At 37.3% G+C, this 16611-nt stretch overlaps 1 protein-coding gene across 4 annotated transcripts in view; it reads right to left on the bottom strand.

Moving 5' to 3' along the window:
• Stam (signal transducing adaptor molecule) overlaps positions 1-12664 on the bottom strand; it is a 141591-nt gene extending 128927 nt beyond the window's left edge. The window contains exon 1 of one of the 4 annotated variants that reach the window (XR_014132744.1): positions 12469-12664. Coding sequence is in view for 1 of the 4 variants with exons in the window: in XM_081769224.1 (XP_081625350.1) it covers positions 12469-12511 (43 nt within the window). In the remaining 3 variants the exon portion in view is untranslated. Of the gene's footprint in view, positions 1-12208; positions 12347-12454 lie in introns of those variants that run through there. The other 3 variants (XM_081769224.1, XM_081769225.1, XM_081769226.1) reach the window with 3 other exon arrangements.
• Between the last annotated feature and the right edge of the window lie 3947 nt (positions 12665-16611).

Here is a 16611-nt window from a genome sequence, read left to right as displayed (position 1 = left end):
CTGACCTTTCTGTACGAAAATAAGGTGACATTCACTTTCACGGCTCTTGTCATCTTCTACTATTACACAGAACCAAGAGTTATATATCATTGGAAATATTAAGAAACGTAAATTCGAACAACGTAACACTTATACTAACCAAGCTCAATCTTTGGAAGAAGCGCAAAACCCAAAATTTCGTGACAAAACGTGATTTTCATATAAATTCTTTATAATTTGCAACACTGACAATTATCGTGTGTTAACAAAACTCCACCACCGTTTTCACTAGCATAATTATTAACTTACTTTTAAAATGATGGAGCACGCTTTTATGACACAGTTTTACATCACGTAAATTCAGCACAAAAATTATTTATTGATAGTATTAGAAAGAAACAGAAATTAGTAGTCTCCTCTGCATGGGAAAACCGTTAATTCACACACTTAAAATCACTTTCAACTACAATAGTCATTTGAATTTAATTTTATAATTAAAATGTTTTTAAATGTCTTGTTTATAATTAAAATGCAATTTTGCTACTAGTATTCTTCAAACCAAACTTAATGTTTACATTAGACATTAGTATGCACTTTTGTATATTAGATGTTAGTAAGAATATTTTTTGTAACTAGTCCATTCAGAGTTATTTTATTAGAAATCAATGAGATTATCATTGTTCTCACGTTCATCTCCATGGTCTTCATCATTTGGTTGTGCATTTACAAATCCAATTCCTGGACACTGACGACATAAATTAGAGCGCACAATTTCTGCTTTCTGTGAACCGCACATACGATCATAGCCCTTTTTACAGTTACAGGATATTATACAAGGAGCAAGTTCCTTGGTCATTCTTGCTGGTACAAGATTATCTCCTAATGTTTTCCATCCATATTGAGTCGCTTGTGTATCATTGAGCAATACCTCGGCTCAAAAAACGTGCACTCTCAAAGAGCGAACGAAATATACTAGTTTTAACGTATACACGCAAAAGTGATGGCCTTTCGGATTTAATCATTGAAGATATAAGACCCGTTCGTGTTCTGAATATCCAAACTCAAACCCACCTTCTGTACGATGAGACGCAAACTTGCCCAAATTGGGATGGATTTATGCAGCTGATGACAAACACCAACAATACCTACGAAACATCTCAAATAGTGATTCTACCTTTCATCGATCTTCAGCCAACAAACATGGATGCTATATACTAGGCGCGTATGTTTGCCAGCAAAGAACATGCAGGGAACAAGCAAAAAACGTGCTTAGTCATGTTCGATGAACCTTTGTATGCTAAAGCATGTAACATTGTAGCAGCATGTAGAAATTTTGGTGAATTACCTTCGGTGATTGTTAGACTTTTAGTTTTCCACACATTTGGGTCATTTATGAGAGCAGTTGCATATACAATGAAAGGTAGTGTCATTGCGAACTCATTTTTTAACACAGTTAGCAATTGCAATACATATATTTAATGAATCAGACGCCGTTGAGGAGTTTGTGGGTCAATATATTCCTGTAATGACTGAAACAGATATCGATGCTGATGTAGTTGTTTAACACTCAAATATAATCAAGATTACCAATGTCCTGAAGTTATTCATGGACGCCGCTGCAGAAAATAGCCGTACCTCTGTTTTTTTTTCTTTCACTTTATACTTTCAGCTTGTAGAAATTACGCGTCTTTTCATTCGTGCCGAAAGAAGACTGGAATCTTCATTGCATACGAGAAATGTTACCATATTTCCATGCAGATACGCATCCTTTGTATGTCAAATACGCACGTCTGTACTTACGAAAAATGTTGCGGTTTTAGGACGAAATGGATCCCCTATTTACAGAAGACTGTTACTTCACTATTCGCAGGAAATATATATTTTGGAGTGGTATAGGGTCTGATAGGACGATTGCGTATATTTTAATTAGAACAATGAAGAATAGTGTTAGACTGACCCATGGGAAAAGCATGACTGAAAAGGTAATATCTAGGTGGGTCTAGTATGCCAGAAGAGCGCCACTAACGAAAATGTCAAAACAAAGATAGGCATGAAATTCACACTCGTCGGCATGTGGAACTGTACCAAAGCAATGAATCGCGTGAGATGTAGAGAAATATTTGTGGTGGTTTTGCCAGCATTCTTCATTCCCTTCATATCCAGAGCTCGCGCTCCTAGGCACTGGCATGGTAGGTAATGAAATGATCAACTGTGATAAAGCTAAGAAAATCGGATTGGCTGCTATGGAAGGAATGTTTGGACAGACTTTTGGAAATGTGAAACTTGAACAAAAGGTTAAGTTATCCTACTATCCGCAATGTAGTACGCATCCTTGATGAGGTATGGCTGTAAACACCATGCTAAACTTCAACCGAAGCATATGCGTAGTGAAGTTCGAAGAACTCCGAAAGTATTTTGCTTAAAGAGCTTGCATCCTATCCACTTTCTCTTCACAGAAATGTCCATGAGGAAAACGAAAAAGTCTGGTTTGTATGAATATCAGACAACTTCTGAAACTTAAAATTGAAAACACTGTGTACGTTATAGATGGAGTATGGCTTCTACATCATGTTGTTTGGCTACAACATGGAACATACCTTGACGTGTACAACTCGTATGTATCATATATACTCTCAAACTTTAGAACGAAAGCAACAGTTATTTTTGATGGGTATTGTACTGAGAACTGTACAAAAGAAGCTGATTTGGTTTTATTCACAAATAAAACCATATTATCAACTACGAAAGATAAATTCTTGGGTAATTCCAAAAATAAGGATTGTTTCAGTCGTGAGTTGATAGTTCATTTAATACAAGCTGGAATTCAAACCCAGCAATCAAGAAGTGATGCTGACGCACTTATCACGCAAAGCTGCAGAAGCCAAGTCTTTATATCCTTGTAGGCACTTCGTAGTAATTGGCAAGGATGTTGACATTTTAATCCTTTTGCTTGCACAAGGTAACAATCAGTACGACATCACATTTCGAAAGCCAGGACGTCGACAAGAAGTGACAAAAAATTTAGTACTAAGAAATTGCAAGATACATAAGCAAATGTGCTAATTGTTTTGCTAAGTTACCATGCTATAACTGGATGCGACACATCATGTGGTTTGTATCGACAGGGAAAGAAAAAGGCACTGTGATTATCTCAAAAACGGGAAGATATAAGCCTATCATTCGAAGATTTCAACGATAATGCTAGTGAACAATTTCTGGTTAAAGCTAGCACATCATTTCTATTAACATACTATGATTGTCCGCAACAGTACCATCATTTGACGAATTCCAGTATCATTCATAAATCCGTGCAGTAAGTCGCTCCCCTACTCACAACGAAATGCAATTAGCAAGATTTCTACCCACCTGTAATGCTGCGAAACATCATATCTTGAGAGCGTATTACCAGGATCAATTATGCAGTGGAAATGATATGCCAATGACCGAATATGTATGGAAAACATTAGGAGATATTTTTGTACCAGCAAGAATGACCAAGGAACTCGCTCCGTGTATATAATATCCTGTAAATGTAAAAAGGGCTGTGATCGTATGTGCGATTGACAGAAAGCAGAAATTGTGCGCTCTAATTTATGTCGTCAGTGTCGAGGAATTGGATGTGTAAATGCACAACCAAATGATGAAGATAATGGAGATTAACGTGAAAACAATGATAATCTCATTGATTTCTAATAAAATAACTCTGAATGGACTAGTTACAAAAAATGTTCTTACTAACATCTAATGTACAAAAGTGCATACTAATGTCTAATGTACACATTAAGTTTGGTTTGAAGAATACTAGTAGCAAAATTGCATTTTAATTATAAACAAGACATTTAAAAACATTTTAATTATAAAATTAAATTCAAATGACTATTGTAGTTGAAAGTGATTTTAAGTGTGTGAATTAACGGTTTTCCCATGCAGAGGAGACTACTAATTTCTGTTTCTTTCTAATACTATCAATAAATAAATTTTGTGCTATATTTACGTGATGTAAAACTTTAAAAGTAAATTAATAATTATGGTTGTGAAAACGGTGGTGGACTTTTGTTAACACACGATAATTGTCAGTGTTGCAAATTATAAAGAATTTATATGAAAATCACGTTTTGTCACGAAATTTTGGATTTTGTGCTTCTTCCAAAGACTGAGCTTGATTAGTATAAGTGTTACCTTGTTCGAATTTACGTTTCTTAATATTTCCAATGATATATAACTCTTGGTTCTGTGTGATAATAGAAGATGACAAGAGCCGTGAAAGTGATTGTCACCTTATTTTCGTACAGAAAGATCAGAAATAGAAAATAATAATGGTTATCAGTTTTTTCTCAGCTTGTATTGCACCGATTTGTGTCATTGTTGGCTATGTTTGAGATAAATATCAAGAACATCTGTTGTTGTTGTTTTGTTGATGTGCAATAACTGTCAGTGTTGCAAACTTCTCATGATTTCTGAAAATATACAATTTTTAATTAAAAAGCTGTTTTCTTCTTCCTCTTCTAGAACTTTAGCAGGATGGGCATATATGTTATTTCTTTAGATTCTCTGTCCTTCAAGCTTCCCAACCATATATTATTCATGGCTTTGTGATAATTAGAACGGTGACTAGAGGAATAAACGTAGAGGGTGACGATTTCCATAAAATCCTTGTCGTCGTCTAAAGATGGCGGATATTTTTCAACACTGCGGGGAAAGCTACAGTGGGATTTTAGGGGACTTTTAGTATGTTATTCCTGACACATTCCCCTACTTCCGTACTAATTTTCAGCTTGTTACTAATTTGTTCCTTTCTTGGCAGAAAAATGAGCTATCTTTACTGGACTACTAATGCTGAATCAAAATACATTATCTCCCATTGCAAATCAAATCCGGGACTATGTGGTTTATACGAAATATGTCCAAATTAGAAATATTTTGAATAGGAGTGAACCTTAAAAATATGTCCAAAGAAGGAATACGCACTGACACACGAGTTGATAATCAGCATGGTTTTGGTTCATGCGTATGTTAATCTTTTGAAGTATTCGTAATTCACGCATCTAAACTTATAAAATATATATAGGTTTAAAATATCATCCTATACTCCGTAACCAAATTTGTGAGTATGATCGCACTCCTTACTTAGTATGCCGTCACAAAGAAAATGTATTTTATATTTTTTAATATGCTGGAAATTTAAAACGCTCAGCTACAATAATATGCCACTCGCTAGTTTGGTAACAACAACCTTTTTCATTTCATTCATGGTAGTGAGAACGTAATGTCTCTGAGTCTCACTTTCTCTGTTTACGTGAGTTCGAAGAGGATATATTTGCTGTGCAACAAAAGTGAAGGGGTGAGAGGGGCAAGTATACAACAGCTATTATCCATAGTACTCTGGTTCTAAGCAGATTAAGGAAAAAAATAAAGTTTCTTTCTTGTTGTGTTGTTTCAGTTTTTATATGAAAATTTTGCAGATATTGAACTATTCTAAAAGAAATGAAAATGGGGGTTCTAGCCGGGAATTCTTTGAAAAAGCTTTGTACTTGATATCATATATATTCTGTCAAGTACCGGGAATTGGTCAATAAAACACAAAACATGCATTATTCATCCAAATTTATAGTATCGCCTTCAAAGTAGGCCCCTTCCGAAATAATACACTTATGCCAACGAATAATCCAATCAAAAATTTTTTTAATGCATTTTCCAAAATCGACCTCAGTACTCGTCGCGAATTCTCTTTGATGTCTTCTATCGATTGAAAACTGCTGCCTCGAAGTGATAATTTGAGTTTTGGAAAAGAAAAAACTCGGCCGGAGACAGATCAGGTGAATGCAGTGATTGTTCGATAAGATTTGTTGAGATTTTGGACAGAAATTCGTTCACAATGACAGCCTTGTCAGATGGTACGTTATCGTAGTGCAAAATCCGTGAGTTTTCTTTCTACAAATCTGTTCGTTTTCGACGAATTTGCGCTCTCAAATGCCGCACAATGCTTAGATAACGTTCTTTACTGTCCCACCTTCTGGCAAGAATTTCGAGTGCACAACACCACGGCAATCGAGAAAAAAAAAAAAATCTGTGAACATCACATTACTTTTGATCGACTTTCACGTGCTTCTTTTCAGTTTCGGCTTCGCTGGAAGGTGCCATTCAGAAGCTTGTTGACTGGTTTGCATGTCAAACTCGTACACCCCCGTTCTCATCACCAGTTACAATGCGTCTTCTGAATGTGGGGTCGGAATTGACTCGTTGTAGCATCAGCAACCCTTACGCGATAGAGTTTTTGCAGAAAATTCAGGTCTTTCGGCACTACTTGAGCGGCAACACGTCTCATGCCCAAACAATCGTTTAAAATGGTACGAATTGATTTGTGAAGCACACAAATTTCAGCGGCTATCTCTCTCAGACTTAAACGACGATTTTCAATCACCATTTCCTATACTTTAGCAATGTTAAGTTCGGATGAAGACGGTAATGGTCGACCATAGCGAGGCAAATCTTCCACCACTTGTCGACTGCTTTTGAATGAGCCGTACCACTCATACGCACGTGATTTTGATAAAGTCAATTCACCGTAAGCCTTACGCAACATTTTCAGCACTTCGGCACACGTAATTCCATTTGCAATTCAAAATTTCAGACAGATTCTTTGTTTGATAGTTTAATCCATTGTAAAAATCGCCCACACACATTTGCGATGAACTGACAAATGGAGCACTGTAAACAAACTAACTGACAGAGCATAGAGGATAGTTGTGCTAACGTAGCGACAAGAATAATTTCGACGCATTCTGCTTTGTAAATGTACAATTCCCGATACTTTCTGTACAGAATGTATTAAGCTCTCCCAGCCGTAACGCGTTGGTTCGAACCTCAAGAGAAGGGTTTTTGTTTGTTTATTTGTGTACGAAATATTGATTGCTAAAGCTAATGTATGTTTGGTAGACATCTACACATTAGGATTAAACCAATAGATCGAACATTTTACCCCCTTCCGTACCTTATCCAGCTCCCTTACTTGAAGTTTGTGTATTTCCGTTTACTACTACAAAAATCCCTCGAAAACATTATTGCCAGGATTCAGTCAATCGAGCTTAATTTTGTTTTTTGCTTGTAAATTTATTATATTTTAATATTTGTTTGGAATATTTTAATACAAGAAATGATTTTTACCATCTCCACTTACTAATCACTCAACTTTAACCAAAGCGGAAGGAAAAACGTAATAAATGCGAAAAATCGTTAACTAACAGTATATGTAAAGAGAAATGAAAGTAGTTTTCTTCATGTTGACGATGTACATTCATACAACACACAACAAAAGAATAACATATTCACAGCATACCAAAACTATGCGTGCACCAAAAGAAGTGTTCTTCCTGTGTCCGCTAAGTTGTTTAATAAGCTCCCAAGTTATTTGAAGGATATCAAAAACATACGAAATTTCAAAAATGGACTATTTAGTTTTTTGTGTAACAAAATGTATTATCATATTAATGAATACTTGGGTGACAGTTTGTAAAATAATGTAATATCAATTATATTGAAATGTCTTCTTATTATTTGACAAGTCCTATGTACTGGTCTCTGACCAATAATGTACGACATGGACGAATAAAGAATGAATGAATATCTTCGAGGGACAGCCTGTATACAAAGATATGCTTGCACTTTCCATACCAGAAACTATAAACAAAGGTCAAAACATACGTCTATGTATCAAATTGAATATGTACAACCAATTATTACGTAATATATTTAATTTTCGTTATATGTATAATTCTAATCTTTTCTTGTGAAAGTTTATACTGTATTTGTTTTACAGAATTAGAAGCAACATACAAAGCGCACTATTTCAGTAAATTTCCGAAACTAAAGTGAACTACAATAAAACCACAGAAAAAAAAAAAAAAAAAACTCTCATTACTAACAACTGTACGATTTCAGGTTCCGAGACTTAAACAGAGTTATACAATGACAATATCGTAATAAAGAAAAAGTCTGATCTCTTGCAAACTCCAGTACGAAGTAAATAGTAGTAGGCATATTAAGTACTCATTTCATGCAATGTGTCTGACGAGATTAACAAAAGACATCATGAACAGCAAACCCTCACAAGCAAAACAGCACTCACTGCACGTTACATCAGATCGAATATATACATGTAACAGCCAGGCACATATACAGGGATTTATTTCGAGAGGGGAGATCCCAATTCAATATGAGGATAAATTATGGATTCACTCGAGCAGACGGTTCTACCAAATAGAAAATTCATAGGTAAAATACGACGTGAAAATTTTTTTGGGACGGAACGAGTGTGAGAATATAAGTAATTACTGTCAGTGCACAGCATATCGAAATGAATTTTGAGTGATAGTGAAAACGGCTAGAGTACAGATTATGCCGAACAAGTGATTTTGTCACTGAAAGTGGCATTGGAAGAACATAACATGTCACCGGAACAGGTGCGGAATCGGTGTTTTTGTTTCTCCTGATGAGAATGTTGTTTTGCTGTTTTAGCGGTTGATGGTACTGATGTCCCCTGTGCTGTGGTTGATTGGCTGTGTTGAAGTCGCTAATTGGTTGTTATGTGTTCCTGACTGATGATGCTCTATTTTCGAATGTTGTACGTTAAACATGTCTCGCTTCGATGTCGTTTCGTTGTTCTGATATTGTGAAGTGAGTTTCGGTGTTCGGATATTAATTATTAATACTTTTTCTTTTCCTAATAGGTTTGTGGTACTGAAGTGAATTCCTATCGTTTCGCGACATTGTGTCGACTGATTAATATTGAGAATCATAGTAAGAGTTTAGGTGGACGAGTATGTCCGGTAGACGCAAATTTAATGTCGGTCGAATGCGCCGTAGTCAAAAGTGGATAGTCGGTGGTACGCAGTCTATCGAGAATACGTGGTTGAATTTAAAGAGGAATTTAAATTTAACCAATCGTTGTGATAATTTGATGCTTCATTTCTCTTATTTAAGAAAGAGAAGTTTTGCTGCCGGTTGTTTCATTGTCTTGGTGCGATGTAATTTAATTTTTTTCGTCATGCTGCACTGATTTATAATTAGTGTATTTTTTCCTTCTTACGTTAGCTTTGTAGTAGTGGTTTGATTATTTATTGTAGTTTTTGGATGATTTTATGGTACTTGAGCGGGGGGTTTGGGGACGGCAGCCCCCCATCTAGATCTCAAAATTGATAGTCACCGTTTCACCTGAATTGATTTCTCGGAAGACTAGCGTCAGTTCTCAAGGATATTGCCCTTGTACGTAGCAGCTGAAGAGTAAATTCTTGTTAAGTGTGGTAGATCATTTGGTTAGCAATCGTAATCTATTATCATTGTCATGATATATCTTAGTTTGCTGGTGTGAAGTTAGGTTACGATTGCTTATCAGGTAGTCTGCAAAACTTGTCCAGAATTTACTTTTCGATTGCATCGATTCATGGGATTATTTTTGGGAACTGATTTCTGAACTGTTCCGAGGAATCGGTTCCAATGAATGTTCGGCATAAAGTGCACTCTTACCGTGAAAATATTGTATATGAAAGCGTACTCTTCCACTATCCTCGTTTATGCGTATACGACTCGTCGCTTGCGCGCCTGTTCCCTAAGGACGCACCTCTTCGCTACCGCTCGGCCCCCCTGCTTTGACTCGGTTAGCGTTGGTGCTTTCTAATGGCGACCTAGTACAAGTACGTTTAAGTTTTACACACTGTAAACTAGTAAATATACTGCATGATTTACAGGAGCGAGAAGATGTTGCGAATGTAATGGAAGGAGTATGTGCTGCAACTGTGAGCTCAAAATGTAAGTAGACTGTCGGTTGTATGTTGTGAAGGGAGGCCGGAGAATTTGAAATTACGGAGGGAAAGTAAGTAGTGTAAGTGTCAAAATGCGAGTGTTAACCGTGAAGGAACATGGCAGCATCGTGCGTTTCTTGTGACATTCAACTTTGTACGATCATACCTAGGCAAGGAGAATGAATAGCTTAATTTTGTAGAGAGATACGGCTTAATAAAGTTGAGAACCGAATGTGCAAGTGTAGTAAGGAAGTGAAAATTTGAAGAAGAGGAAATACAAAACATATTTCGGTGTGAACGCCGATGGAATGGAGCGAAGTGTCATTGGAAGAAGTCAGCTGTGGAAGGAACCTTCTTCGAAAGACCACGGTTAGACTTAGAAAAGAAACTTTAATTTATAGTGTATTGGTGCAAAGTAACTAAAAATAGGGAATTTATGTTTTGTCACGAGATGAAAATAAGCCGAGAGACATTCGTGGATTGGTCAAGTTACTGTCGTGAGGTCTGTGTGGAATGGGTGTTGAATAACTCATCGCAAATAGGAGATGTAAATGTGGTAGTGGAAATAGACGAGTCAAAATTTGGAAAGAGAAAATACAATAAAGGTTGTCGAGTAGAAGGAAATTGGGTGTTTGGAGGTGTGGAACGAGGCAATAGTTCAAAATTTTTCCTAATTCCTGTTGAGAAAAGGGATAAGGACACCTTGCTGCAGGTAATAAATAGTCGAATTTTACCAGGAACAACAATAATATCCGATTGCTGGAAATCATATGACTGTTTAAACGACTACGGTTACAGACACCTGCGAGTTAAACATTCTGTCGAGTTTGTGTGCACGGAAGCAAGTAGGGAAGTGTACGAAAAGAACAAGAAGTTATTGAAAGGTGAGGAAGTATCTGTCCACACACAAACGATAGAGAGGAAATGGCTAGGTGCAAAGTACTCTGTTCCTGCATTTGGGAAGAAGAAGGAGGATATGGAAGGGTATTTATCAGAATACCTCTTTAGATGTTCAGTGAAGCAGGAAAATATAGTGCACAATTTCTTAAAGGCAGTGGCAGATGTGTACAAACCTTGAAGGTAAGTTTTAGTATAAGGAAGTTAACGTAACTTAACCTAATATAACGCTATATTATGTAATCAAACCAAAATCAATAGAAAGAAGTAGAGAAATTGCAAATTTCGTGTCAAAGGCATTGCACCCCCTTAACCTAACCTAACCTAACCTAATATAGTTATATTATGTAATCAAATGAAAATCAATAAAAAAAAGTGGACAAATTGCAAATTTCGTGTACAAGACACTAGACCCCCTTAATCTAACCTAATATAACGTTATATTATGTAATCAAACGAAAACCGGGTTAAGTTTAGAGTTACCCCTCCGCTTTTTATAAAAATCAGGAAAATTTACAGGAGAAATGAGGTAAGGAATGATAATTTGAAGTTTTTACTTAATGTTTAGGAATATAAGTTCGGCATGAGAGTTATGTTTATTGTGAGAAAAGATATGTGGAAGTTAGTACTATTTGCCGGATGCGGAAGCATTCGCGGAAGGTTTCAGCAGCATGGTAGTTGTAAAATATGGCGAACAGATGTAACGGATGCTCAAAAATAATGAAGAAAACCTTTTAAATTTTTGTGAAGCCCACGGAGTACTAATGTTAAGTGAAATGTAACAATTTTTAATACTTTAAGCACTGTTTTTTTGTATGTTGCAAAGTCCAAGGGCACCTTCAGACTGGAGGGGCAACTCTAAACTTAAGCCCGAAAATCAATAGAAAGAAGTGGAGAAATTGTAAATTTCGTGTGGAAGACACTGGACCCCCCTTAACGAAACATTGATCCACTGTGTTTATACCGAGTTCTCCTGAAGTCAATCTGCAAGTAGTAATGGAGCTTCTCATTTAGTGCATGTTGTAAGCTCTAACTTAACCTGAAAATCTAAGAAATGTGTCAATATTTGGTAGAACAGTTTGCTCAAGTAATGCTCTTACTTTGTACATAGGTTTGGCGCGGCTGGACTTTTTAGAACTTAACCCATCTATTCTTTGACTCAATGGGAAAGCCAGGAGCCGGAAAAAAAAAAAAAAAAAAAGTGAAGCAGACATGTTGCACAGAGGATTAGGAAACCGAAAACATATCAGCTACTGCTGTCAGTCATTTAAAATATTGGGGAAATACATAAAATGTGTTTAAATTTAAACATAAATTTCCCAAATTTTGATCAACTCTACCAATTCTCATGTGCGAAATATATTTGTGAAGAATTTCTATCCACCCATTGACTAATGCAATATGAAAATACTCCGGTAGCTATTGGTATTTATTCGACATGTCCTTCAAACAAACGGAAACTCTAGACATCTTATCTATAAACTTTCTCTACCTAAATGTTTATGAAACAGAAGGAAAATGCCTCATGAACTTACGTCACAGTTACCAACAATCGAAACCGAAACTATTCAATTTGTGTAATATCTTCCTATCGAAAACACCTCTGTTAGCCTGTATTATCTGCAACTTATCCATAAATCACAACAAATAGCAACTAATTAGAAGAAACACTCAATTAAACTATGTGAACACCTTGACAAGGGCCTTGACATTTGGTAACAAATTGTCTGGTTACGTCGAAGCAGCTGAATATGCCCCTACTTCGTACACTTTGTACTTACATGTAATTACTTACCTACGTCGTTATCAAACGGTGATGTTGTTGAAAATAATCCCATTCCAGACGCTGAATATTCTAAATTTTGTTTTACTTCCACTACAAACACTTTCGATCAAGTGACTTTTAATCATTAGTCACGTAAATACCATGAGAAAAGATGACTGAACTTAGTCAAGTCACAGATTACACCCAACACAACGAAAGCAGCGACTGATAAGATAAATATTGCCATCTAACGTCGAATTTTCAAACTATTTCAGAGTTTAGCATAGAGTTCCTCATCTTATTCCATAGTTCAGTGTTTCTCAAAATATGGGTCGCGAGAAGTTTTTCCTTTTAATTGTGAAAAATTTTATTTTGACGCAGAAATATATGTTGTAAAGTAAGTACCATTCAGAAAATTAAAATTGAAAGAGTTGTTAATGGGGTGAAGAGTAAGTGCTCACTCAGAGCCCTGCTCTGTCGTACAGTCAGTAGAGATGCTGCCTTAGGATGGAAAGAGAATGGGTGAGTCAAAATCTATCATGGCGTAAGGCATTGCGTTGAGAATAGTGTTAGCTCTGTGTTACCTTTATATGAAAAGCGCGGTGGCTCAGTGGTCAGTTAGCTACGAGTCTTCATACCGCGAGGACGTGCTTTGTCGCTGGTGCGGTTTTTGTGGTGTGAGTGTTTGAACTACGCAGTACTGGTTATTGATATACTATTAGTGCCTTTCATTATCTGTATATATATATAGATAGACAAATAGAAGTGATATATATAAATTTGTTTCTGTGTTGATACTGCATATACTGCATTGATATCAGTATGTCCCAGAATATTCGTACGAATACTGTGAAATTCGAATTCGATAAGAGTACAAGATCCAGGCGGCCATTAGCACTTGAGATACATAAATGGCTAAGTGAGAACTTCGCACCCTTATTAACTGAGGCAACGGCCATACAACTGCATAATGAGGAATATTGTATATATGTGAAAATAGGTGATGTGCATAAGTTTAATGTATTTATGTCGAATAACCCAGGAACAGTGAATTTCCGCCACAGTGATGGACTGATAAGTGAAGTACGAATTACTGACGCCGCCTCTGCTTTGACTCGCGTACGCGTTTTGGATTTGCCTATGGAATTGCCGGATGAGATGGTAGTGAATGTATTAAATGAATATGGAACTGTACATAACGTTACTCATGAAAAATGGCCTGCATATCTCCCATACCCTATTTATAATGGAGTACGTATTATTTCCATGGAACTGAAAAACCCATTCCATCCAAAGTGTTTTTTGCCAACCAGAAAGCCACGGTGATGTACCAGGGGCAACAAACAACGTGTTGGATATGTGCCTCCCCCGGACACGTCCAGTCCTTTTGCCCAAAGAAGAGAAATGTAAAACCACCCGCATCGCAACATGCTGAGGAACTCCGGATGACGGAAATATTTAAAGGAACACTTCCATCTACCAGGCGGTATGCGAATGCGCAAGTTGCTGAGACTCTACCGCCAATGAGAACCCCGCCAAATGAACTGCCGAAAAGTGATAATAGTGTGCCTCCTCTTAATGATGAAGTTGCATTTCCGGCTTTATTCAAACCCGTTGATGCATCTCATTCGTCTCTAACTTCTCCAGCGATAGCGAGTGAAGTGACGCCTTCTGCCATCTCTGGGCCTACTCAAGAACTACCTTCGCCAGTGCGCGCTTCTGAAACAAGTGAAATGTGTGAGTCGTCTTCCCTGAGAGTAAACATAGTAAATAGTAAAACCCCCGAACAGCAATTAAGTGCCACGCATATATTGGACGAGGAAGCTGATTCGCTGCCTTTGGGTAAGAAACGAAAGCCAAATCTTGCTGATTCCCCCCATTCGAGTGATGTGTGTGAAACTTTAACCGAAACTTTTAGTTATGATTTAGATACTTCCTCCATAACATCTAATGACCAAGTAGAAACAGTATCATCAGTGGAAAAAGTAGAAAAACATGCTAATCAGTTGTCTGTTGAATCTATCTACTCGACAAAATAGTCTGGGTCCAGAGTCAGTTCCATAGCATATTTCTACGTATTGTGCATCGATATGTTGATTGGCCTTGTACTTTCTTTCCCTCAGACATTTGTCTGCCTTTATCTTTTTTTCTGCAGTTGTAGTATTATTGTTTCCAACAGCAATATGCCTCTGCCTAATGCGCGGTCATTTTGTACACTCAATTTAAATGCTATATCAAACTTCTCTAATCAATGCTTACTGCTACAATTTGTAACGCAAATTGATGCCGATTTTCTTCTGTTTCAAGAAGTGGCATTCTCCTCATTTTCCTTTTTACCGGCATATACTGCTATTATTAATCAAGGTGAACATCAACGGGGAACCGCTATTTTGTACAAGAAAGGTATACAAGTGGACGATGTAAGATGTTTACCTTCCGGGCGGGCAATTCGTTGCCGCTCAGAGGGGTTCACAATTATTAACATTTATTCACCATCGGGGACGCAAAACCGCTTACGCAGGGAACAGTTTTATAATGAAGACATAGTGCCGTTGTTACCAGTAGTACCAGACAAACTTATCATGGCAGGAGACTGGAATGCGGTGGAATCACCATTAGACACGTCAGGACATTATATACCATGTAAGGCTATGCAAACTCTTATCTCACAGCTTCACCTACGCGACGTTTGGTTATTATGTCATGCAGAACGACAAATGACGTACCGCTCCGCCCGAGTACAATCACGTTTAGATAGGATCTATATATCAGACGTATGCCGGCTACATATTACAGAAGCGGCCTTGCGCATCCCCTCTTTTTCTGATCATGTAGCCGTCTACATTACCTGCAAGTTCCAACAAGCTGTGAGTCGATCTGTTGGTCGCTCATATTGGAAATTGCCTCCTCGACTTTTAAACCGAGCCGATATTAAAAACTTGTTCCTTCGTAAGTGGCAGTATTGGTGTAAACAACAGCGCTATTACCACAGCCTTAATCAGTGGTGGGTAGCTTACGCAAAACATAAAATTCGTTCGTTCTTTCAATGGCAAGCTCGCGAAACAAAGACCGATCTTCTCCATACCCAGGAATATTATTACAAAATTCTGCATGACATATGGTCACAACCGAGCACACCGGAAAATTTTACTCTCATGAACCACATTAAAGCCAAATTACGTCAAGTTGAACATCAACTTTTTTCTCAGTTGTACAGCCGCACACATCTTGGTGAACAACTGGAAAATGAAAAGACCACCTTCTATCATTATATGCGCAATGTGTACCGTAATACCTCCAAATATATAGAGTGTCTTAATGTAGGTGGGGAACAAACCCTCTACAATTTTGATGATATTCAAAATGAGTTTGTTCGTTATTATCAGCAAATGTATGACACACCTCAGGATACGTTGATGGACATACAAGACTTTATAGATTTTCCTTTACCGCATGCCCCTCCCGACGCCTTGGATTCCCTCATGAACCCTTTTTCGATCGAGGAATTGATGAGTGTTTTGAAGAAATCTCATAATATCTCCAGCCCTGGGCCTGATGGACTCCCGTACCTATTCTATAAGCAATATTGGGATATTGTGGGTCAGACAGTACTTGAAATAATGAATGAATTATTGCACGCCTCTAATATTCCACAGAATGATGGTATCTTGATACTCCTTCCTAAAAAATCCGGACGATTTTCTCTTGACGACTTTCGTCCCATTACGCTTCTGAATACCGATCTTAAAATATTGACCAAAATGATTGCTAGCCGCTTAAAACCCATCTGTAGCCAGCTCATCAGCCCCTATCAAGCTGCACTCAATCCTACGTATAATATGCAAGCAGCACTATCCAAACTGCGAGATATTATTTCATATTACCAGTTTAAACGTCTCCCAGCCTGTGTAGTCTCACTTGACTTCCGGAAAGCGTTTGACAGTATGACCCATCAATATATCTACGCGGTACTTAAGGCATATGCATTTCCTCCATCCTTCATCAGCCTCATTACTACGTTATATAACAATGCATCCTCCAAAATTCATTTAAATGGTCATTTGTCACCTGCTATAGACCTTAAACGTGGTATCAGACAAGGCTGCGCACTTTCGGTATATTTATTCAGTCTCGGACTTGACCCTCTACTACAAAAAATTGCGAGGGACCAAG

This window comes from Thermobia domestica, chromosome 8 (genome assembly GCF_964235325.1).
Source record: "Thermobia domestica chromosome 8, izTheDome1.hap1.1, whole genome shotgun sequence".
NCBI lineage: Eukaryota > Metazoa > Arthropoda > Insecta > Zygentoma > Lepismatidae > Thermobia > Thermobia domestica.
The sequence above is the reverse complement of the archived record's forward strand: the minus strand, read 5'-3'. Positions and strand labels throughout refer to the sequence as shown.